The 26,368-nt window shown below is 32.2% G+C and overlaps 2 protein-coding genes across 2 annotated transcripts in view; both read left to right on the top strand.

Annotated features, from left to right (window-relative positions):
• LOC134280849 (ATP-dependent RNA helicase A-like) overlaps positions 1–26,368 on the top strand; it is a 309,572-nt gene that overhangs the window by 204,393 nt on the left and 78,811 nt on the right. The gene's annotated exons all lie outside the window — the stretch shown is intronic.
• Positions 12,776–14,419, top strand: LOC134280372 (interleukin 17-like protein). The gene is made up of 2 exons (XM_062762783.1): positions 12,776–12,839; positions 13,047–14,419. Exons 1-2 carry the CDS (start codon positions 12,825–12,827, stop codon positions 13,584–13,586), a joined length of 555 nt encoding a protein of 184 aa, XP_062618767.1. The 5' UTR covers positions 12,776–12,824; the 3' UTR covers positions 13,587–14,419.

The following is a 26,368-nucleotide window of genomic DNA, read 5'->3' as shown; positions in this document are numbered from 1 at the left end:
ACTCCACCATGGCACCTGATCCCACCTCTGATGTTTTGGAGGTCCGTGTTTGCTCTGCTCCTGATTTGTATTGTTTTATGGACTTTTGATCCTGAATTCTGTTCGTTATCTCATAAATGTTTAATTTACTGACCTGTATAAGGCATAATTGTCAAATATTCCTAAGTTAATGAAGCATTATAGTGTATTTTACTTCTAAAGAAACAATGGGAAATCAAGCTTTTTTAATTATTATTTTTTATTTTACGAAAAATGGCGTTTCTGGTTGGGTCTGAGGAAAGACGTTATAATTTGAGACGAGAATTCCGTTTGTCACCACTGTTTCTCTTTTTTTACATTTACCTGTAATGTCGTTTCATTTTTTGATCGTCGGTCCAATCGACTGATAGTCGAATGGTCAACTATTCTTCGATATTCCTAGTCCCTGGAGAATCCTGCTAACATAAGCTTTTCACAATTATAACTTTTCTTTTATTATAGCAAACCTTTGGTCTTATGTTTTTGTCTTGTCTCGAAACGATTATTATACATGTGACAATATTAATGCAGAGATTATGTACAAAATTAATGTAATTATATTCAGTTTTTTTTCCTGTAAAAAATCCTTTGAGGTACGTCGATGTAAATTGTAAATATCTGTCCCTCGGGATGACAATTTTATTTATTTTTACATCAAGAAAGTTCATTGATGTATATTTTTAAGATAAGATAGGGTGCATATGTCAAAAAATAATTGAGATTATTCTCATATGTGTATGTATAAGCCCTCAAACTAGTTATGTATTTTACGCTATAAATTTAATTTTGTGACAGGTTAAATTTACATTATAATGAATAAAACGTATAATATTTGGGCATTGTAAAAATGCAACAAACTATAAACAGTTATCTTACACCTGAGACAAAATTCAATCCTTACTTCCTGCTGAATTCTAGAACCTTTTTCAATGTACGAACAGGTATTGAATCAGGGGGAAAGAATATAAACATTGCACAAAATGAAATTTTTAGATTATTTGGGGAAAAAGAATACGGGGTGTAAGATATCCTTTATCATTGTTATCATTGTTGGCTTATATTACAGATAGTAAATAATAATTCATTCTAGAAATAGCAAAACTTTTAAGACAATTTCAAATCGAAAAAACTTTCATTGGTTTACTATTCACAAAAATTCCGACCAGGGAAAAAGTTTATTATGTCGTAAATATTTTTCACATTGTATTTTCACCCTTCGAAAAGCAAATAATTTCATTGATATTTTTCGTACATAATATATGTATATACGATTTACATTATATCCAAACCAGCAAAGCTATTAGTCTAATTCTTAAAATAATTTGCTTGAGCAATTTTTTTATATTGGGTAATATATTTTAATGAAGAGGGAAGGCAAAGAAGAAGGATATGGAGATAACAACAGTATTTAATCTCAAAGTCCATAACACAATACAAAATAGGAGCAGAGCCTCCGAAACATCAGAGGTGGGATCAGGTGACATGGAGGAGTGAGTATCCGAAACACCCGCCGTGTGCTCCTTGTCATGATCGGGAAATAACGGGAAAAAATCAATTCAGTGTGTATATAATGGACTAACAATTAGTATGAACAAGAGGCCCATGGGCCACATCGCTCACCTGAGAAGCTTTGACCATTCTGTTCTTCACCAGATTTCCCCCTTGTAATACATATTGTGATCCCACCTTACCCCACTGATCATAATTTAGACAATTTGAAATCTACACTACTCCAGGATGCTTCCAGATAAGTTTCAGCTTTTCTGGCCCAGTGGTTCGTGAGAAGAAGATTTTTAAAGATTTTTCCCATATATTTCTATGTAAAACTTTTATTGTGGCCCCGCCCTAACTCCGGGGGTCATGATATGAACAATTTAGAATCTACACTACCCCCAGGATGCTCCCACATAAGTGTCAGCTTTTCTGGCCCAGTGGTTCTTGAGAAGAAGATTTTAAAGATTTTCCTTATATATTTCTATGTATTTAAATAATGGAACAATTTAGAATCTAACAATTTCCAGTTTCAGCTTTTCTGGCCCAAAACGAAGATTTTTAAAGATTTTTCCCATATATTTCTATGTAAAACTTTGACCCAATAATAAATTGTATTTGCTGACATAAGTTTCAGTTTTCTGGCCCAGTGCTTCTTGAGAAGAAGATTTTTAAAGATTTTTCCAATATATTTCTAAGATTTCCCATTGTGGCCCCGCCCAACCCCCGGGGGTCATGATGAACAATTTAGAATCTACACTACCCCAGACTCCCACAGTTTCAGCTTTTTTGGCCCAGTGGTTCTTGTTTTTATCAATTTTTGTCTTTTTTCGCTCCCCATGTGAGGGGACATTTTAACAATTTGAATTTCTTTACCTAGCTTGTACCAAGAAAATGGCTCACAGAAGAAGTTGAAAATGTGAAAAGTTTACGTGTGATCTTTTGCGCCTTCAGCTCAGGTGAGCTAAAAACGTCAGTCAGCATTTGACTCATATATATATTGTATTTGCTGACAAGGTCATGCTTAGAAATGATGATGAAGATAAATGTATATTGCTTGTCATAATTTACCTCGTTGTGGAAATTGTTCATACGTACAGCAAGCTCTTACATATCGAATAAACTCCGTATGCAGGTGATGAAGGTATATTGCTGCATAAGTAATGGAAGTTGACGATAGAAAAGTTAAAGTCATCACGTTTATCATATAGCTTGGTTGTTAGATTACCATTAACGTCTTTTTCAAGTAAAATATCCAAGTATGAAACAGATGTGTCAGACTCTGTGGTATCTTTTATCTCAAGCTCACCAGGATATATTGTATCAACTATCAACGTAGGAATAGAAATTACCATTGTTAATTGACAATACGTCGTCGATATATCTAAATGTCGAGTTGAAGGCCACAGCAAGTGTTTTCTTCTTTTCACGTATAAGATTTTGCATAAATTCTACTTCATATGAATACAAAAATAGGTATGTTAATAACGGAGCGCAATTGGTAGCCATGGGAATTCCAATAGATTGTTCGAATACCTGGTCTCCAAAAACCACATAGATATTGTTAATCAGAAACTCAAGCATCTTTTTGATGTCAACTTCAGAGTACTTGTGTGTGCAATTAAAAAAATGGCTTAATTTTGTCGAAATGATTTTAAATATTAATTTAAATTCACATCAAACAAGGCTCACAACCCCTTTCAAATCGATGAAAGTGTTTGCAATCATAAAACAATAAAATATTTTACAAAAGTATCATAATAAATGTAAAAAGTATCTGTTACAAAATTAACCTATATCTTAATATAATAACTCGAAATATGGATAAAATATGAACATAACGAACAGTAATTATGTCCATCAAAACAACACAAATCAGGGACACAGCAATACAGACCCCTTCAAACAAAATAGGTGGAATCAGGTGTCATGAAGTAGTAATCATCCCCTGAAGACCGATCACACCTGTCGTGTGGTCCCTGTAATGATCAGGAAAAACGGAAAAACGAAAAAAAAAATTGAACAATTTAATGAGTAAATAATGGCCTTACATTTAGCATAAAGACGTCGTTCAGTATTCCACATAATGACAAATCATATTTGCCGAAAAGGTATTGTGTCGACCATAGAAATAGCGAAATGAATACTTTAAACGAGAAAGTTGATATTCTTGTTTCCTCAACTTGTTTTCAGTAGATTTCTTCGTACTAGAATTGTTTTGTACTAGAGTATGTTCTTATCTAACAGATCAACCGGGAAACAAACTCCATATACAGGTAACCATGGCACATTGCTACAAATACCAGGGAAGCTGACGATTAAAAAGTTGAACGAATGACTTCAAATTATTGAACCTTTCAAGGTTTCTTAATTTGTTATTTCTAGAAAAAAAATTATTTACTGTGTTGAAGTGTGTGTATGTTAACAAAAATAGCAATAATAAAAGGCATCTTACACCAGCTATTGCTATTTTTAAAGTCGCATTCCTTACAATATTTATATTTACTTTCCGTGAAGTCCACTACAGTTGAATTCCGTAGTGATTCCCATTTTATTTATACAAAACCTGTAAACACCTGCTCGTGTATTGTTTCATTCATTCCTCTTCATATATAAATCTATAGAAAAGGACGTGAACCTTTAAATTTCTCGAGTAAACATGCTAGTTTTATTTATTCCTCTCGCCGTACGATTTATATCCTTAAAATAACCGGAATACCTAAATCATATCAACAATTATTGTGAAATATGTCAATCCATTTACAAATATACAATTCTTTTTATATAAAATATTTCACGAAAGTATCAAAATATATATTTGAAGTATCTGGTACAAAATTAACCTATATCTTAATACAATACAATATCTTAATACAACAAAAAAATACAAATCAGGGACACAGCAGACCCTTAAAAACAAAAAGGTGGAATCAGGTGTCATGTAGTAGTAGTAATCATCCTGAAGACCGATCACACCTGTCGCGTGATCCTTGTAATGATCAGGAAAAACGGGGAAAATGTTAACAATTTAATGAATAAATAATGGCCTAACATTTAGCATAAAGACGTCGATCAGTATTCCACATAAAGAGAAATCATATTTACCGACAAGTTATTGTGTCGACTATTGAAATAGCAAAATTAGTTTATATGAGACCGTTGATAATCATGTTTCCTCAACTTGTTTTCAGTAGATTGCTTCGCACTAGAACTGTTTTGTGCGTAGAATATCTTCGTATCTAACAATTTATATAAGGTGACCATGGTATATTGCTTCAAATACTAGGGAAGTTGACGATTAAAAAGTTGAACCACCATGTTTATCATCAAAATATGAATTCCTAGCAGACAACTTCTCAGAAACTAAAAGTGTTTAATGGTCATAACTGTCGAGTCAAAAATGCTTGTTTGATCAATGTTATGTTAAATCAATCTTTTATGATTGTTTGAGAATGAGAAAAAATTTTTCACCTTTCAAGGTTTGTTACTTTGTTATTTCTAGAAAAAAATATTTATCTACTGTGTTACGTATGTGTATGTTAACAAAAATAACAATAATAAAAGGCATCTTACACCAGCTATTGCTATTTTAAAGTCGCATCCCTTACAATATTTATATTTACTTTCCGTGAAGTCCACTACAGTTGAATTCCGTAGTTGTTCCCATTTTATTTATACAATACCTGTAAACACCTGCTCGTCTATTGTTTCATTCATTCGTATTCATATATAAATCTATAGAAAAGGAAGTAAATCTTTTTATATTTTTTCTCTGGTCGTACGATTTATATCCTTTAAAAAAACCGGAATACCTATCGGTTGGTTTATTAGTTTACAATCATCTCAATTATTGTGAAATATGTCAATCTCTTTAAAATATAAAATTTTAAAGTTTTCTTAAAAATGTTATTGTTCTAGATCATAAGCTTTTCATACATCTACATCATTACTATATTCCCTTTTTCTGCGCCATAATTTCTCATCCAAAATTGTAATTGGCCTCTGTGGACTTAGAGATAGAAGATGAGCATTAATTAAAAGCATAGGCGTCGGAAGCAAATTGAAAGGGGGGTCTAAACCAACGAAAAAGGCAAGCCCCAGTTTTCAATGCTTACATTATGTCCATCTTCGAAAAATAAGTGAGGGCTTACCCCTCCCCCCTCCGGTTCCAACGCCGATGAGGGAATTTATTTTATTTTTGTAGTAACAAAGGAAATGGAGTAGGAGCAAAACAATTCCCATGTTATCTACTTTGTAGAATTACCATTCCGCCATTTAATAGTCTCTTCTGTTATGAACCAAATTTCTTTTACAATTTTCCTGAATTCACTTATACATATATTTATATAATGGCATATATGGTATCAAATATCTTGTACCATTACACTTAATTTCCTTAAACCTAGAATTTCACACGTGAAGCAATCATTCTATCTTTGGCATATATTGATGTACATTCGCTACTTTACAATGATTGACGACTTTATTAAATTATAAAATACACCAAATATTATTTCCAAAGTGAAAATTAAAGTTCCTTGACATTTCTAAACGATTGAAAATGTTACACAATTTGGCGTTGTCCACATATTGGTTCCGCTTGTGTAAGAATAAATCTGGGTGCTTCCATTCTGATATACTTATTACGACTTAGTCAACGTTATGTTGCTTCCGGTTGTGTAAAAATAAATCAAGGTGATTCCATTCAAATATTTATACTCTAACAAGGTGGAACTGTCTCCAAATGTCAATGCAAATAACATAAGCTTCTACTTTTTTAAATATCTTTTTAACTAATTAACTGAATCAGAATTAATCTTAACACAATTTATTTTCTTTATTTTTTTAATTTCTTTTCCATTAATTTGAAATATTTAGATAAGTACATTATATTTGTAGTTCTTTACTTATATGTCCTTTGTATTTTTTTAATTTTGTATCTTAAGAGAAAAAATATAATGATTTAAATATCAAAAGTCACTGTAAAAAAAAATTAAAAACCTCCTTTGCCCATTTGGTTCGATATTTCGTCGTTGTGTGGGACCGTGAACACGATCTAGAAAATACAAAAATAAATAGGTCCTTCAGAGTTTGCAAGCATATAGGGAAAATGTACATAGATTATAATAAAGGAAAAGTCAAAATTTATTATCGCTTTCTAATATATTAAAGTGAATATTTATTCTCCGGATGATCCAGGCAATTGAGCCATGGGTGTTCTTTAAGTATGACAAAGCCTGCAATGACAAGGGACCTCGATTTTTAAGGTTTCATGCGATAGACCCGATAAATTCCCTCAAAAGCTTGGCTTGAGACATTGCTAAGGACAATTGGCACATATTTATTTATCTGCACCTTTTTCATAGTTTATAGAGTTTTTATACTGTTATAAAATAATATGAATGTATATCAATGCACGTAAAAAGTAAGTTCTTTGTATACTTTAACCATGGTGTCCTTTATATAGGTTTTATAAATGTTAATTAATAATATTTTTAAAATACAGTTCAGTTATTTCAGAAAGGATAATTTTAAGTTTAAAACTGAATGTATGCTTTTATTTTTAAATCGGTATCTTTTACTTGATTTTTATCTACATGAGTTCGTTTTGAAACTGTTTTTTTTTTCAATAAATAGAAAGGTAGTTTACGAGGGGCGTTCAATAAATAATGTCATTAGCTCGATGACATACAACATAGTAGTCATATGACATAAAGCTTGACTTTCGCTCATTATTGAATCTTTAATGAATTGATAACAGTTTATTTGACCACTTTTCATCACATAGTTTAATCGTGAGAAGCTGGGAAACAAGGGCTATTCGAGACACTGCATTATAAATGAATGGTAAAGAATCAGTAAACTAGAGTGAAAATAAAAGCTACATTAAAGCTGCTGTAAAACTTGTTAAAATCCCAAAGAAATATTCACCGAAATATGTGACATTTACAGCAACCGATGCCTGTTTTATAGACAAATTAGCAGGTGGATTTCAAAGATAAAAAATTATATAATGGGCATCAAAAATGGGTATCCTCCTTGCCAACAAAAATTATAGCAACTTGTGTACTGTTTGCCAAATTTCAACAAATAATATTTGATGTTGTATGATTGATTTTAAGACACATAGCAAATTTGATAGACATCATATCGGGAGTAGTTTACACTGTTTTTAAGAAACGTTTGACAGTAATTAAGCTTGGTACTCTAAGGTCACCCTGTATTTTGAAAAATGAGTGAAAAGGACAGCGTGTACAAAAGTCTTAACAATTATTTTAAATTATCAGTAATTGTAGTAATCCACGTTTGTTTTATATTCAAACAGATATTGGAACATGAATCTATTGCTTAAAACCATTAAAACAAAATTTACCATAAGATGTACTTGATAAAAACGGCGACGGTAAATATGCAAGAGCACAAAAACAGATTTATATGCAATTTTCTTAAATATTAGTGGTATTTTGTTCAAAATAGACAGTTTAATATCTGGAGGTGTCTAGAAAGCATTTTTTTGAAAAGAAATCGAAAGGTTTATCAGAGAAAGGACCCAGAATCAGGAATCCATTACATTGAATTTCTTCATGACAGCGTTTAAACCCGCATGCCCTAAAGAGTAAAGGGGTTTACGGGATAAACAGAAAGTTAATGTTTATTCACATTAACGATATTTGCCAGATCTTTGACCTTTTGACTTGTTTCTATTTCCAAACTTGAATAAAACACCTTTCAGAAGGAAAAAACAAGTCCAGGAAATCATTGGATCCGCCATATTCCAGTATACGGAGGGAATACTTAACAACAAATAGGAATTGGATAAAAAATGTTACAGACATGTGTTTGAATTAAAATAGATTAATTAGTAAAATCATTAAGACTAAATCATTGAAAAGCGTCGTTTGCTTCTTTCTGAGCCCCAATGACATTATTTATTGAACGCCCCTCGTACGTCTTCATTTAGTATTAGCAGTGATACGTGTATATGTCTCCGACACCCGGTAGTGCTATTTATACACCTGTTTAGAAGAATAATTTATTGTTTATTTCTTTCAATGAAGTCCGTTATTGAATCATTTACTGACTTCTATTAGATATATATAGTACCTGTAAATATCTGTTTGTTTATTGTTCTATTCATTTACCAAGCATAGGTACATGTATTCACACGGAAGTAAAGGTAGAATTTCTCACCTGTATATATACGTTATATTTATTGTAATGTAAATTCCTCTAGTCGTACGACTTGATATCCTTAAAAAACTGAATACCCGAAATATGAGTCGAGTCAACTTCTTTATTATAGTTATCTCAATATCTGTAATCTATGTACCCCAATCTTTCTGTGATTTTCATCTGATAACAAATGGATAAAAAATATATATATACTTGGGTTTAATTAGTTCCTTTGATTATTTTATTGGTTAATTGGGTATTTTTAATGCGAGCAGTACAAATACTTATGAAAAATTAAGATACCGGAATAATTGTATCTTTCAAAAGCGAATAGTTTATTTTGTTGAAATTCGAGCTTTCAATTTTATATCAGTTCTGTTAGCATTCAAACAAAGAGCATGTACATATCTAATTTAGCTTTATAGAAAATTAGTTTGAATTAACGACCCGTACGTTGAAAAAAACAGATTAAGATACAAAAAAAAAATCTTTTTCAATGATTTTATTATTCAGACTTTTGTTTTCCTGCACAAAATATTGATGTAGTTCATCAACTTTCTCCAACATTCTTAGTTCATAAGTTTCTCCTTACCATGACTTTGCTGAAATAAGATGTTTTTAATGAAAGAGAAAGGAAATAATTGCACGCGTTATATAAACAGGCATGTACAAATTAATGTAACATAATCGTCCTCATCAAAATACACATTGTTACATCTTAAATTTTGTTTCATTTGGGGAATTTAAATTTATTTCTAAAGCGCCAAAGGAATTCTATAGAAGTGTCATTTGCTTACAAGTTAAACAAACACCGATTGGGTAAAAAAAAAATTTAAATGATTTGTTTACAGTTTCCCTATATACAGAATTTATTTTATTCCCCCAGTTAATAGCCGCCTCTATAATTCTTTTTCTTGTTCAGTTTTCCCCCCATAAGTCCTGTATATATTGCAATAATGGTTCATATCGTACCTCAGATATCTTATATAATAAATCTCCTGCAATCGTAGCAATTATTTATTTATTACGTATATTGTCATATTTATTTTTTATATATAATTATGAAAATTGCAAAATGGATAGATGTTAAGATATGACAAGTTTATCAAACTAAAATACAAGCAAATATTCTTTTTGCACATCTTACAAAATACTATCGGTAATTTCCGTGACATTTCTAAACATATGAAGATATTGAACAACTTGGCTTTGGCCACGCATTGTTTCCGCATATATAAAAATAATTCAGGGTTATCCCATTCTGATTTACTTTCTCAGAATAACTGTCCCTGCATTCTGTTACAAATCACAAAAGCTTCCATTGTTTTTTTCCTTACTAAATAAATGTAATTAGAATTAATTTTGCCTTACAATCTTACAATTTATTTTCTCTTTTCCATTTGTTATTTTTTCTTCAGTTTTCTTTAGTTTATTTTGTTTTAGGGATACTTTGCAGTTCAAAACTTTAAGACTTTGAATCTTAGAACTTTATTCACAAGAGCAATTTTGAAAAGTATATTGATGTGTTAGAAGGCACTGAACAATAGTAATATGGATATTGATAAAACAGTTTGTAGGTCAATTTGGCTCTTGATTTATATTTTCGACAAAAACAGAATCCATTTTACATTCATAGCAAATTCAGTTTCAGTTTCTGTATTCTTTAAGCCAAATAAAAACAAGGATATAGATATCAAATAATAATTACATACTAGATTTTCGTAGAGCTGTGGCTTTGTATGAAAATTTTCCTTTCACCTTTTGACTACACATTAAACTTAATTTAAGTTAAACTTATGTTAAAATTCACTTGGATTAACATAATAATATTCCTTCATATACATTCTTCTCCAACTTTCATAAAATGGGCATTTTAATATAAAATGAAATTCATTCTCGATATCATTAGAAGAAAAGTGTGCAATTGCAAACTCTTTCAGATCTTAATGTATTATATTTACCAGTTTTTTTTTAATTGGGGGTTTGAAATCTTATCTTGGTGACCTTTCTCTGTATCAATAGGCTTTGTTAATATCTTTGTAATACAAAATTATTCACAAGGTACTTGTACAGTTGTCCTTCTAAACAGGAAGATACAATTTAAGAATATTTTTTCTATAAACAACAGTCATCCTTTGCTCATTTATCTTATATGTACAATTATCAACAGTATCAGAGTCCCATAAATGAATTCATCCTGATACCAATGAAAGGGGTGAAGATAATGGACAGTGATCGATCTCAAAACAATGTCTTTGAACACTAAAAATCTGTGAAGAGGGCATAAAATACGGATCCCTGAATATTCCAGATGTGTGATTAGATGCACAGGAGGAATAAGTATAACCCTGTTAAAGGGTCACACCCGCAGTGAGTCCGCTGTATTAATCAGATAGACGGAACAATATTCCGTGGCCAAATTCAGTATAAAACAATAATACCTGGATAGCCAATGGTGTGAAACAAATCAGCCAAAATACAACAAAATGATAGGTTCTATTAATGATAAGGTCATTAGAACGACCATAGAATAACCGAAATGATGAATTTAAACGAGGTTGTTGAAATCCCTGTAACATCAACTAACAAGTGAGTAGCCTGTATCGGTTTAATTATTAATCTTACTCAGAGCATGCTCTTCAGTTCTGAATAAGTCTGGAGACATAAACACCGTATATACACGTTATAGCATATTGTTACTATATGATACGAAAAGCTGACGATGAGAAAATTGAAATGATCGTACGTGCAATACAGTTTAATTGTTAGTCTATAGTTAATAAAACATCCAATATGTGGAGTCTTTAATTTCAAGTTCACTGGGATTGAATGGTTGTAACTATTGTAAATTGATGATACACTGTCAGTATACCTAAATGTCGAGTTGAAGGTCATATAGATGTTTTGGAACAAATGTTTAATTGCTTTGACGAATCAATCTTTTATTCATTTATGCTTACACAGTACACATGTAAAATGATCTGCTAGTTCGTTTAATGGTCTTCCAGGGGTGGGAGGCACAAAAAAGGACTAAAAATGATAAGAAATGGGAAATAAAATGGCTATGGTTCATTAGCTCAATTTACTATTCTTATTCATTGATTTAATTTTTTTTTAAAATATGAACTAATATAAACTACACAAATTAAGAAGCAGAATTAGATACCAAATGTTCGTTTATGTATAATGAATTAAAAAAATATTTTCACTATCACGCATTTCTCTCATTCGGGTGCTTTAAGATATATATTAATGTATGCGGAATGATTAGTATATTGTCTTTTAGGTCTATATCATAAATGATGTAGTAGACGTCGCTGAATATAACATGTAGCTATATATATGTATTCTTTTGGTAAAGAATAGAGAAAATAGTTGAAGTACATTAGATATAAGAACTTTACAATATATCGTCATGTAATCTTGACGTTAAGAAAAGCGGGTCACATAGGTGGAATTTTGACAAGCAAAGAAAAGAGAGTCCTTATTTTGGATAGGGTATATATGCTTGTTACCTTTATAAAAAAAGTGAAGTTTTCGCATACATATAAGGCAAAAAAAGGTCAGCAATGCTTTAAAAATTAAACATTAAAGGGCATGTTTCTGAAGAAAGCGTGGCATAAGTAATAATGCATAATGACAGTAGGTATAGAAGTATTTGACATTTCGTCGTGTCTTTTTCTAAAATATATCATTATTATTGCATCTTTATATCAGAGACAATATTTTTTTTAATTCCTTATATGTTATGAACAGCAATAAAATACACGATTGAATTGTGATCCATTTCTATGCAAATTCATTACACCCTTGCATTTAAATTGCCACACGCTGTATTTGAATTATCAAACATGCTCTAATTTCCCATTTTGACGTAAACAGGGCATTCTATGTTTTGTTGCACAATTAAAACTAAAAATAGTCCAATAGGGGTATTTCCTTGTCGGGTTGTCCATCCGCTATTCGTTAGCGACTTGTAACTTCCGTTTTTTCAAGCTGCCAATAATGTGATACCTAAACAGTCTTCAGTCCTATTCTACTATAAATACAGCAGAAAGGTAAGACAATGTCAGAACTTTTGCAAAGGCACAACATCTAATTCTATTTCTTTGGAGGCACTTCGAACACAAAAATTCTACAACATGCCGATGAAAATGGTATATATATATCTTATATTAACAAAGGGAAAAATAATTAGAAACTTCCTTATCAAAATGTACCTTAAAATCATTTGCACTGTTTAAAGTTAAAATTTTTCTCTGAGCTTTTGGATTTAAGTCCATTGTTTTTGTTAAATATGTAATAAAGTTCCATGATATTCATGATTACACGATATTCATGTGGGCATTTTTTCTTATTTTCAGGATTTTCTAGAGGTATTTCTTTTATTTACACTTGTTTGTTTGATGGAATGTAGCAGCAAAATTTGCCAAAACCCACCCTCCAGAGAAATGAGGAAATTAAGGAGGGGACTGAGTCAGTTAAAAATCAAAGATTTGCCAGAAAGCTTCTTTCTAATGGAGCAATTACGGAATAGTACCAGTGCCGTGAGCAGCATTTCAATGGAATATATTAACAGACTTTACGTCAAGCTGGATAAAGACAACACAGATTGTCCTAAAGAGCTACTTCCAGGTATGGATCTGTGTCCCGGATATATGGTTATGGATTTCGACAGATTTAGGATCCCCAGGATGATGCTGCAGGTTAAGTGTAAATGTAAATCTTGTATCGGACGTGACGATGGTTCCACACACTGTGCCCCCATGTACTACTATACCCGGGTACTGAGGGTCACGGGTTGTGATGACAGGGGGTTCTACATCTATAATTATCATTGGGAGAAAGTCTCCAACGGTTGTGTCTGTAAAGGACGGAGAAAAGCCCCTCAACTTCCTCAATAATCGGAGGGAGAAACACAAGAGAAATATATACATGCAGGAATTTTTATGTGTACATTTTTTATTTACCTTTGAGAATGCTTATTTTTTTTTACTTTGTGTTTGTGTATCAGGTTATATGAGTGACGCATTGTGTAAATTTGAGAGAGTGTGGTACTAGTATTTAATTTCTTAAATATGTGATTATTTTATTGTTGAGGGCAAAACTTCAGGTAAATGTCTCCTTATTATTCTAGTCAACTGCATCAACCAGTGATTTAATTATGTGCCATTAATCAACTATCGATCTCCACTGCCAAATTCCTTAAGAAGGAAGTACTGAGTATTTGTACACGACATTTCACCTACATTGGCGTAGAACTCTGTACATTGCATGTTTAAAGGAAGCGTAGCCATTACCGCTTTATCAATTTCAAATTGAAATTCGCCAAGAAGGAAGTGATCGGATTCTTACTGCGATACGTCCATTTAATATTTCCTAACCTTTTCTTCCTTTTATTTGTTTTGATAAGTCAGGATAGCACATTGTCATATATTACCAGTCATGTCTTGCTTTTTTATCATGAACTTTTTCAAGAGAAATTAGAAATTCTTATGATGTTATTTTTATACATTTTGTTATTAACAGGATATAACGTGTTCAGTGACACAAAAGGTTTCTAATGACTTCTTAACATTGAATTTAATGTTTTATATTTTTAAAAGAAGCCAAATGTCAATCATTAAAAATCATTACATTTGCCATGGTTGTTTCAAGCTGATTTATTGCATTTATTTATATTGTCTTCATGGGACACTAACGTGTATCTCTCTACAAAAATGTCTTTCATTTTGTATTTTTGAGTATTTTGTCAATTTTTTTTTTTTTGCATTTTATTCAGATGTTTATTTTGTAATATATTTTATTTCAATTTATTAAAATACTTTATTGGTATCAATCTTTATTTATTCGTTTTTTCTTTTAGTCAGTAAGAAATGTGTGGGTCTTAATATCATAACATGTAAAATATGAAGATTTGTTTTTGAAGAAGGACTTTCTCTTATATAACAACTTGCAAATTTCGTATATCATCTTCCAGAACCATGGGTATCTACGATGTGTCAGACTCTGTGGTATCTTTTGTCTCAAGCTCACCAGGATATATCGTATCGACATAAGAATGGAAATTATCATTGATATTAATTGACAATACGTCGTCGATATATCTAAATGTTGAGTTGAATGCCACAGTGTTTTCTTCTTTTCACGCATTATATTTTGCACAAATTTTGCTTCATATGAATACAAAAATAGGTCTGCTATTAACGGGGCGCGTGGATTGTTGAAAGTCCTGGTTTCCAAAACCCACATTAATATTGTCAATCAGAAACTCAAGTATCTTTTTGATGTCAACTTCAGAGTACTTGTGTGTACAATCAGAATGTGTTTTAACGAAATAATTTTGCAAATGACCAATGACAAGGTAAATAAATTTACGAGTTCCATTTTTATTGAAAAGGCAACTTGTCAATGATATCAAAAAGCCTGGACTTAAATTTATTGTGGGGAATGGCTGTGTATAAAGTTTAAAAGTCGTAAGTTCTTAAGCTGTTGAATTGGTAAAATCTTCTGATTTCAAATTGTCCAAAAGTTTCTTGGAATTTCTAAGTATACACATTTGATCTTCTTGAATATATTGTTGCAGAGTACTAGTACTCTTAAAGTTTCTCCTATATTACTGTCAATATCTTAGTGAGGAGTAAAAAAAGAGGATTGGTTGAACATTCATTTACTGGAACCCGCTATGTATCTTCGCAAATTAAGACAGTACACAACAGGTATTTAGATATATTGATCTAACAAAATCTCTCTTTAGGTGAAATTAAAAAAATCATCCGTACATTTTTATGCCCACATAGTCTGAAGTATTTAACTGACCCCTGTAAGGAGATGGTGAAATCAGACATTCGTCACTAGAATATATCTGATTAACAAAAGTGTCCTATCCTAAGCTGTTTTTATTGGTACCTTTCTGTTACAAAAATCTGGTGAATAAAGGTAATAAGTGTATTTGGGAATAATGGGATGTAAATATCAAACATAAAAATCAGTTGAATATTTACATTTCAACATGCAACACGTTGGGCTTTCTTACAGAAGTGTACATATAGGTCTATATATAATTGAAATTTTAACCCCTCCTTCATAGAAAGCTTTAACTTCAACAAGGGTTTTGTCAATGTTGAATATTACTAAAGAAAGGACCTGTCTCAATGAATATACTTGTAAAATATGAAAGCCCAGGCCTCAACTGTCCAAGGTTACAGCCAAGATTAAAAAGTGGGTCAAAAGTCATGCTACCCAAGGAAGGAGCTTATCATAGGAAATACTCTTGTGAAATATATCCACCCTAGTTCAACTGTTTAAAAGATTTGGCCAAAATTAAAGATTTTTAAAGAAAATGTCAAAAAGTCGAAACTCATGGTACCAAGGTGAAGACCTGTCATAAGAAATAGAAATAGACGTGTGGAATATAAAATCTCTCGCACCAACATTCAAAATTAATAGTCAAGGTTGAAGTTTTTCAAAAGTAGGTCAAACCCCAAGGTCCAGGTTAAAAGGTCAAACGATCTCGGATTTATATAGTCTTTTGCCTTGATAATGGCACCTCGATCGTCCTTCTGTACAAACCATAGCTTTAAAATACTGCAGAAGTACTTTTTTCCGCGTGGTATTATTTTACGCTATGTACGCGGTCACAAATATTCCGCGGAATTTGTCCAAGCGTACTTAATATAAATGCAAGGCATATAGTGACAGTTTAAGAAATTCGCGGAATTTTCATTAAACAGATATTTTGCCCTTCTACAGTAATTAGAGCTGTATATGACTTTCGTATTTCAAATGTGTATTCCTAGTGACAGGGCCAACATAACTGATATTTTGCCCTTGGAGTTTGACCCATTGTTGCAAATATTTGCCAAACTTTATCCTTGCCCATAACTTTTGTATAGTTTGTGCTAGGGCAACTTTGGAAATAACTTTTGACTGACATATGATTGGGCGTTCAAATTTAACACAATATGCCATAAATAATGACATCTGACCGACAAAGACACCGAAAGCGGGGAACCACATTTTTTTTTAAATTTGGTCGATGAATTTATTTTTTATGCAATCAAGGACTTAGGAAGATTATACAAAGATGGTTAGGGAAGGGGAGGGAAGGTATTTGCAACAGTTTTTTTAATTGTTCCTCGCTTTCGCGAAAGCGAGGGACATTAAATCTCATTCGTATGTCAGTCTATAGGTCTGTCAGTCTGTCACAAAAACGTTAACTTTGGTCATAACTTCTGAATGAGAAGAGATAGAAATTTCATATTTCACACAAATATTACTTGGACAATACCTTTCAAAATATGCTATGATATTTTACCCCTCGACCTTGACCTTCAAGCTTGACCTTTTTTTTTTGAGAAAAAATTAACATGACTTAAAATTGGTCATAACTTTTGAAAGAGAAAAGATAGGGTTTTCATATTATACACGCATATTACCTGTGAGAAGACATTTTTAAAAATACTATGACTTTTGACCATGTCACATTGACTATTAAGGTTGGCCTGTATTTCAAAAGTTATTTTTCCTTATAACTTTTGATTGAGAAGAGATATAGCTTTCATATTTGACTTGTGCATTCCCTGTGGCAAGATGTTTCCGAGGAAGTTATGTTTTTACCCCTTGACCTTGACCTTCATGTTTGAATTCAACCAAATTTTGCTTACGTTTTTTCCTCTTCCTGACAAATATTGTCAATATTCAGTGACTGTAAACGGAACTGAAATTCAGCTACCCAATAGATACGCAATTCTAACAGAGATTTGCTCAAGTAATAATATGCTAAGCGTGTGTGCGGGTCACGATTTGTTGAATGGCAACAATTTATTTGCTATGGGAGATGGCATCGTTTTAAGATCATATGAAAAATAGTTTCCGCGTTCTTTTAAAAAACCATGCCAAGGTAAACTAAACCCTGATATCTTATCTAAGTTTTATTTAAATATACGATTTACACATGCATTGTCCTACTTTGGATAGAAGTCAATCAATGTTCTCTCGCCAAAATGGGTCGAAATGATTTATAGTTAAACTACAGACGTTGTGACATTACCCTTGTAACGTAGAATTTAGTCCGGGTTGAAAATTGACATGGCGTCATTTTTCAAACGAGTTAAATTGAGACCCTTGCCGTTGAATATTGAGCTACATTGTGGAATTTTGGGCAAGAAACCGGTTCTGAATTTAACAACAATATAAAACATAATCATTTCTAATGTGATATTCATAGATATTATTTATTCATTAAAAAAGTATTATTTATTCAATAAACAAGATGTATTACTGAAAGACTTATGCCCCCATATGGCAGCTTGTGGCGAAAATTGAGGTTTCTCAAATGCAAATCAGACTCCAAGGTCAAGGTCTTTGTTTCAAAAATGCTGTCGTCCAAAGGAAAGACTTGTTTCAATAAATATACTTGTGAAATAGGAAAGCCCAAGCACCAATTGTTCAAAAGTATGGCAAAGATTAATTTTTTTAAGTGGATCAATCTCCAAGGTCAAGACCAAAGGGTCAAAATTAATAAAACGCAGGGCAAGGTCTTGTCACAAGAAATACCCATGTAAAATATAAAAGCCCTATAACACTTATTAAGGTTCAGAAGCTATTGCCAAGTTTAAAGTTTTCTCAAGCAAATTCAAATAATTGCGTCCGCTGCTTTCGGTGTCTTGGTAAAATATCATTACTAGTATATGTGACACTAGTATTGTGTCAATTATGAACGCTCTATCATAATCATCCAAAAATTATCATTGAAGTTGTTTGGGTTTTTTTTTTAATTTGGTCAAACATGAAGGTCCAGGGGCAAAAAAAATAGTATGACACTCTCGGAAATATTTTGTTACAGGCATGCACATGTTGAACACGAAAGCCCCATCTCTTCTCTATCTAACATTTTTGAAGGACAGAGATAAAAAAATTATAGTGTTTTCAGAAAGTCTTATCACAGAAAATATACTTCTGAAATGTGCAAGTCTTATCTCTTCTCATCCAAAAGTTATGACCAAGGTTAAAGTTTTTGAAAAGTAGATCAAACTTTAAGATCTTCAAGGTCACGGTGTTAATATTATAGTGTATTTAGAAAGGCCTTGTCACAGTTAATACACATGTGAAATAAAATTTTTTTACTTTTTCTCATCAAATGTTCTGGCAATGTGACGTCAAAAACAACGTCGAGAAAGTTTCTCAAAATTACTTTTCATTCATAAAAATGTATCCATATAACTTGACATTTTTTTTTAAAGAATTATTAGAGAAGAATAAGTTAGATTGTCAATGATTTCAATTTTTTACTGCACAACTCTGATTTCACAAGTTCCGCAACAATGAAGCGCACATCACGTTCTTTGGGGTTACTAACTCTTTTGACGAGATTTTTCACTATTAGTTGTTTCTTTGAAGACTGTCCATCGCTCGATTCAAAGTCTCTACCAAACTACTGTCTTTTTATTATACACAAATGCACGGCTTATTTTCATACAATTCCTGATTTATCCAGCAATTTCAGAAATTATTTAGAGGTTTCCCGAATGCAAAACAAAAATACATGTTTGTTGCTATGCACTGCTCCGTGACGTCCTTCGACGAGGTTTTTTGCTTTGTTAATCAAGTTTACATGTATTTAGAAATTGATATCTTTTCAACGAAGTATTTTATCACATTACATTTTAGCACCCCTAGTAATAGAACAATGCTTAATTCAAACATTCAAATTTTATTTCGTTTGAGCAACATTTATTATCAGCATGACAATAGACATGCATTTTAAAATGTATATAATAATAATTATCTTTATTGATAAACTCAATTTAGACCTTTCTCCTCGATCCCATTTTTGCTGCCATATATCCTTAATAATTTTGACAAATATCAAGAGTTATTCTTTTTTCCCACTCAAATTATTGCATTCTGTTGATGAAATTTGTATAACATTTTTTTTATAACTTGACATGAAATATAAAAGGTATGTCAAAAGTCTACGAACTTTTTGAATCATTCTCGTACCTTTTTTGACTTAAACATTTTTTCTAGAAACATGTATCAGAGTTAATCTATGCGTTTTACCTAAGAAGAACACTCAGTGAGTGAACTAGGGCACAGATTTGGGTTAAGAGGAGATAGATCATGCTATGGTCAGACAGACAGACGGACAGTCTGAACACTTAAGTACATCCTGGAAGCTTACACGTTAGAGGGATATACGTAGTATTTTGGTGGTTCGTTGCTCTTCACCCCTGGTTAATCTTGGTGGCAGATTTAAAGCTCTTCTGTGTGAAATAAGAATTTTGTAAGTAAAGCTTCGACACGGAAGGGTTACAGTTTTACAGGTGCGTATCAGAAATCAGATATAAAAATCACCGACCTTCCAGCAAGTAGCAACGCCTATGAGAAGGTCCTCGTTAAACTAACCAATCAAAATGCAGATTTCAAGGACTGTACAAAAATTCAACAACTCAAATTCAGATATTTTAGCGATCTATTCAATTGGTTTTAAAAAACTGCGTCTTAAAATGTAGCACAGGTATGGTTTAGCATGGAAAAGGGAGAAAAATTCCGATTGCTACTGTTTCAAAATACTAATTCTTCATTCAAATAAATACCAGGGTAATCTGAGTGTGTACATGTTAAGGTATAGCTATTCTATTTTCCCCCCAAAAATATCTCAATAATTAAATTGATGAGAATTTGTACATCTATTTATACAGATCTATTTTGGGAACAGAAAAAGGATTGTTTTTATCAACATAGAAAATTTTAAATATGTTTATCCTTTTTTTAATATATCGAAACTTACTTGTGGCTATATTATAGCTTTAAGGGATAGTTCTTTCACAAACGGACTATTTATTTCATTTTAACCAATACTTACTTTCTCGATCAGTCCTTCCCGTGCATTAGGCCGTCACCAGAGACTTCCAACTGGTCAGTTTGTGTCCATCTGCGGATCTCCATGACCAGTTGTTCTCTTTTATTTCTTTCTCCGTCGATCTTCTCTTTTGGTCTTCCTCTCTTTCTCTTTCCCTTTGGTGTCTATCTCAATGCACCTCATGGGATTGAGTTTGGGTGAACTCTAAATATATATGTCCTATCCACATCCATTTTCTTTTATTTACAACATGAATTTCAGCAGTCTCGTTTAAAGTCATCATTTCTTAAGTTCTATGGTTGATACAATGACCTTGTCAGCAAATACAATTTATCATTGAGTCAAATGCTGACTGACGTTTTTCATACTAATTGTTAGTCAATTATTTATACACTGAATTGACGACGGATTTGTCCGTTATTTCACGATCATGACAAGGAGCACACGGCATTTGTGACCGGTCCGGTCAGCAGGGGATCCTCACTCCTCCATGGCACCTGATCCCACCTCTGATGATTTGGAGGTCCGTGTTTGCTTTGCACGCTCCTATTTTGTATTGTTTTATGGACTTTTGATCTTGAATACTGTTCTTTATCTCCACATGTTTTATTGGGATAGAGGAGTGGTGTTAGTTTTTTGTACAGCTTTTCATTGAGTTGGATTAGGCCAGAAGATACGTAATAATCTGCGAAGGCAATGTGTCTGGAAGGCATTTAGTTTGTTTGAAATGGCTTATATAACTTTCCATGATTCTGCACCATATAGGAGGACCCCAAGCACGTTGCTCTCGAAAATCCTTATGTTGGTATTTACCGGTATGCTGATCTTTGCTGACTCTTAACTAGTAAAGAGGGGAAATAACTTTTTTCGGAGCGAGACTGGGACGAATACGTTTATAAATAAGAGCGAGCGAGCAAGCTTGAATTGCTTTTAGGTTGAATATACTTACCTTATTTGTACAGAAAATTAAAAGATCGAACATTAATCATACACAATAATGTTCAATTTATATTCAATTAGTCCAGTTTGATTTCTTTATTCTTTAAGAAAAATTAAGGCTCGTAATATTTTATATGGAAAATAATAAAGAGTACAGAATCAAGCAGTTTCCAACTGCATGATATACAAAAATACAAAACAATGATATAGATTTCAAATACACTGTAATGCATATTTAATTACAAATTAGATTTTTGTAGAGCTGTGGATTTGTATTAAAATGTTCCCAAATCATATAACTCTTTCACCTTTTGGCTATACACATTAAACTTATAAGTTTAAATACACTTGGTTTATTATAATAATATTTCTTAATATACATACTTCTCAGACTTTCATAAAATGGACATTTTAATATAAAATGAAATTCATCATATATCATTATAGAAGAACAGAGTTTGCAAATGAACCAAATGTCAATAATATACGATCAACTTATAAAATAAATAGCCTATTCAAAAAATATTTGATGTAACTTTAAAACTAGAGGAACTGTGAGCACTGAGCTCACTAAATGATATCCCGCGCCATTGTAACCTCCTATTTTATTTTTTGATCGGACACATATTTAGGGTTTCCCATAGCAAAACATGATTAAACACTGCCATTCTTTCTATAATATAGAAGGGTATCCAACTCTTATCCGCAACTCCTCCTATACCACTAAAAAAATAAATGATACTTTCACAGATTCTTTATAACATAACGCATAACGCTATTGTCAATTCTTATGTTATTGTTTGATGGACTTCGCCATTATAATAATATGGGAGGCGGGGGATACCATTTAGAGAGCTCAGTACTCACAGTACCTCTAGTTTTAACTGCCACTCGTAAGTGCCTGCGCTTTACATGGCTAAATGTATTCATTCAACTTAAATTTAATTTTCATTAATGTGTGAAAACGCGTTCAAATAATGCTTCGAACTATTTTTCAATATTCATGAAAATGAAAACTAAATCTTTGTATCCTTTAAATTAAATCTTACATTCCATGAAAAAATGGAACAATACAATGGATACATTAAAGTACCCATAACAAGATAATCCTGAAATACCCGATTGTGTTAAAACATTTCAAAATTATGGGGGGAAATTCCCTAGTATATGACCACAAGAATATGGGTCCAACATTGATTGTAAACTTATGTAGGGTTTTTATAAATTGTAATTCACATTTAAGTTAAATCATTGGTTCTCTGTCTGGTGTAATGTTAAAACGATTTAAATTTAAAAGTACTTTGCACAATAGACATTAAACATCTATTGGCATTTTATCTTGTAAGAAATGGGGAAATTTTAAATCTTAAGTGTTTTTCTTTGTTTAAATAATCAAAATGCCGAATTGATGGATAAGACGTATAAGTTAGTTTTGATGTTTTATATAATCATTGCTGGAATTGTACATCAACATTATACGAATTACACTCTGTACATATTGAAAAGTAATGGGCATCGTAATATATTTTACGGTTTGATTCTGCATTATGTCTTAAATTGATAAATTCTTTAACCAAGATTCACAATTCGTTTTCTTTACGAATGTTAAACTAATTTCCTGTTAAGTTCTTGCATATTTTGTTTGTTTTTGTGTTTTTTAAGGTAAACACACGTAAATTACCAGTACATTCCAAGGTTTATAAACTAAATAAAGATGTCATCAAGCTGCATGCAAAGAGTGACAATCGGCATTTTTTTTCAATTATGGACACTTTTCCATTCTATACTTTACGCTCATGAATATCAATTACGGCGGAACAAGGTACGTAAATACCTAGGCATACGCCATTTCAGTTGCACTGTAAATCAGCACTAGTACATAATTAAAGCTACGACACGGAAAGGTTATAGTATTACAGGTGCGTATTAAAAATCACCGACCTTCCAGCAAGTATAGCGAAGCCTATGAAAATATCCTAGTTAAACTAACCAATCGAAATGCAGATTTCAAGGACTGTACAAAAATGCAACAACTTATTGAATTATGTTAAAATTCCCATACTTTGGTGACCAATTCAACTGGTTTTTAAAAAAAATTCTCTTAAGATATAATACAGGTAAGGTTTAGCATGGAAATGGGAGAGAAATTCCCTTTAAACCAATTGTTACAAAGTTTTAAAAATCATGAAAATAAACACTAATTCTACATTCAGATAAATAATTTGAATGTGTATAGATCTAGTTACAATTAACAACTCTAATTTTATCAAAATATCTTAACTTAAATGAGAAATTGTACATTTATTTCTACATATCTCAAAAATACCAAAGAACTTTGACACTTTGAAATCACAAGATTTTACCAAAATCAACAGCTTAAAACTTGCGACTTTTCAACTTTATACAAAATCATTCCCCAAGAAAAATTAAAGTTCAGGCTTTTTGATATCATTGACAGCTGCTTTTTCAATAAAAATGGAATTTGTAAATTTACTTACCTGGTCACTGGTCATTTGCAAAATTATTTTGTTAAAACACATTCTGATTGTACACACAAGTACTCTGAAGTTGACATCAAAAAGATGCTTGAGTTTCTGATTGACAATATCTATGTGGTTTTGGAGACCTGACAGGTCTTTCAACAATCTATTGGAATTCCAATGGGTACCAACTGCGCTCCATTATTAGCAGACCTATTTTTGTATTTATATTAAGCAGAATTGGTGTAAAATCTTCGCGAAAAGAAGAATACACTTGCTGTGGCCTTCAACTCGACATTTAGATATATCGACGACGTATTGTCAATTAACAATTCAACGGTTTTCCGCGTAAATACGCGAGAAGCATTCCGAAAAAATATTACTCGCTTTTATTTTTATAGTGCTGAAATCTATGTAAAATCTATTGATAAATTCGCGAATTATAATTCTCGCGATTTGACGTTTAAGAGCCAGTTCGCGATAAAAAGTACTCGCGAAAAATAAGGAATCTACAGTATTTCCATCCCTATGTCGAGACGATAAATCCTATTGAGCTTGAGATAAAAGATACAACAGAGTCTGACACATCTGTTTCATATTTGTATATTTTACTTGAAAAAGACATTAATGGTAATCTAACAACCAAGCTATATGATAAACGTGATTACTTTAATTTTTCTATCGTTAACTTCCATTACTTATTCAGCAATATACCTTTATCAGCTGCATACGGAGTTTATATATCTCAGTTGATTCGATACGCAAGAGCATGCTCTAGGTAAGAATAATTTCTAAGACGTAAATTATTGACAAACAAATTGATGAAACAAGAATATCAACAGTCTCGTTTAAAATCGTCATTTCTTAAGTTCTATGGTCGATACAATGACCTTGACAGCAAATACAATTTATCATTGAGTCAAATGCTGATTGACGTATTTCATACTTTTTGTAAGTCCATTATTTATACTCTGCACTGACGACGGATTTTTCCGTTATTTTCCGATTATGACAAAGAGCACACGGCGGGTGTGACCAGTCGGCAGGGAATGCTCACTTCTCTATGGCACCTGATCCCACCTCTGATGTTTTGGAGGTCCGTGTTTGCTCTGCTCCTGTTTTGTATTGTTTTATGGACTTTGGTATTGAATGGTACTGAATATGGGATTGTTTTAAACAGCTTAGAAAATTCATTTTTGGAATTTGTATAACTAAACTTACTTGTGGAAAATTTCGAACCAAAAGGCAATGAAGTCTATATTATAGCTTTAATCAAACGACCTATTTGTTTCATCTTCGCCAGGAAGGAGGGAAAATCACTTTTTCCGGAGCAATACTGAGTCAAAAAACGAATATACGAGTTTGAATTGGTATGGTTTTGGCTTGAACAAATTTTGTTGCTTAGAATCGAACATTTAATTATACAAAATAATGTTCAATTCAAATACAGTGGAACCATAGACCTAAAGCGCTTTAGGTCTATGAATGGAACCAAAGGTCAACAATACGATCAACTTACAATATAAAGAGCCTGTTCAAAAATAGATGATATAATTTTAAAGCTAAGGGTTCTGTGAGCACTGAGCTTACTATAAATGATAACCCCTGCCTCCCGTATGATTATAAGGCAAAATACATATTTTGATCTGGGTAACCCAAAATAAGTGTCAGATCAAAAAGTAAAATAGGACGTGCCCAATGACATTATGTACTATAGAATCTGTGAAAAGTATCATTAAATTTTATTCAGTGGTGATAGAGGAATTGCGGATAAGAGATGGATACCATTCAATATTATAGAAAGAATGCCAGTGTCCATGTTTTGCTATGGGAGAGCCAAAATATGTGTCGATCAATAAGTAAGACAAGAGGTGCATAATGACACTGTGTAACAAAGATATTTCGTGAAAGTCTCCTGAAATTTCATTCTTAGGCATAAGCTTAGTTGCGAATAGGTAGGTAGGTAGGTTTGAAATATGCACGGATGGAGAAACAGGTGAAAAAAAACTTGGGATGGTCTTATTTTGGTTTTAAAAAATGCAAATTAATAATGAATAAATAGCAAAGTTCTATTAACAAAATCTATACTTATAGAGACCAGACCTTAGGATGAGATAGTGTAACCGAGCTCCCGTGTCGCAGGTGGTGCTAGCACAATAAGAAGATCCCTCGCTGCTCAATAGCCCTGAGTGCCGAGCAAGTCCCCCATCCCCCTAAGTGTTGGCGTCTCCATATGATTGAAAAATTCTCGATAGGAAAGCCAAACAACAAAATAATGAATATCTAAACTTTCTATGCAGTTCAAATCTTACTTTCCGTCATCATCCTAATACTAGTATATCCCACGTCTTATCATTTTATAGGACATATTGAGAAAAGAACTCTATATCACAAGATGCCC

This window comes from Saccostrea cucullata, unplaced genomic scaffold, assembly GCF_032062105.1.
Source record: "Saccostrea cucullata isolate Sc308-1 unplaced genomic scaffold, CSIRO_AGI_Scuc_v1 ctg105, whole genome shotgun sequence".
Taxonomy (NCBI): domain Eukaryota; kingdom Metazoa; phylum Mollusca; class Bivalvia; order Ostreida; family Ostreidae; genus Saccostrea; species Saccostrea cuccullata.
Note: the sequence above shows the minus strand (reverse complement) of the source record. Positions and strands in the feature narration are given on the sequence as shown.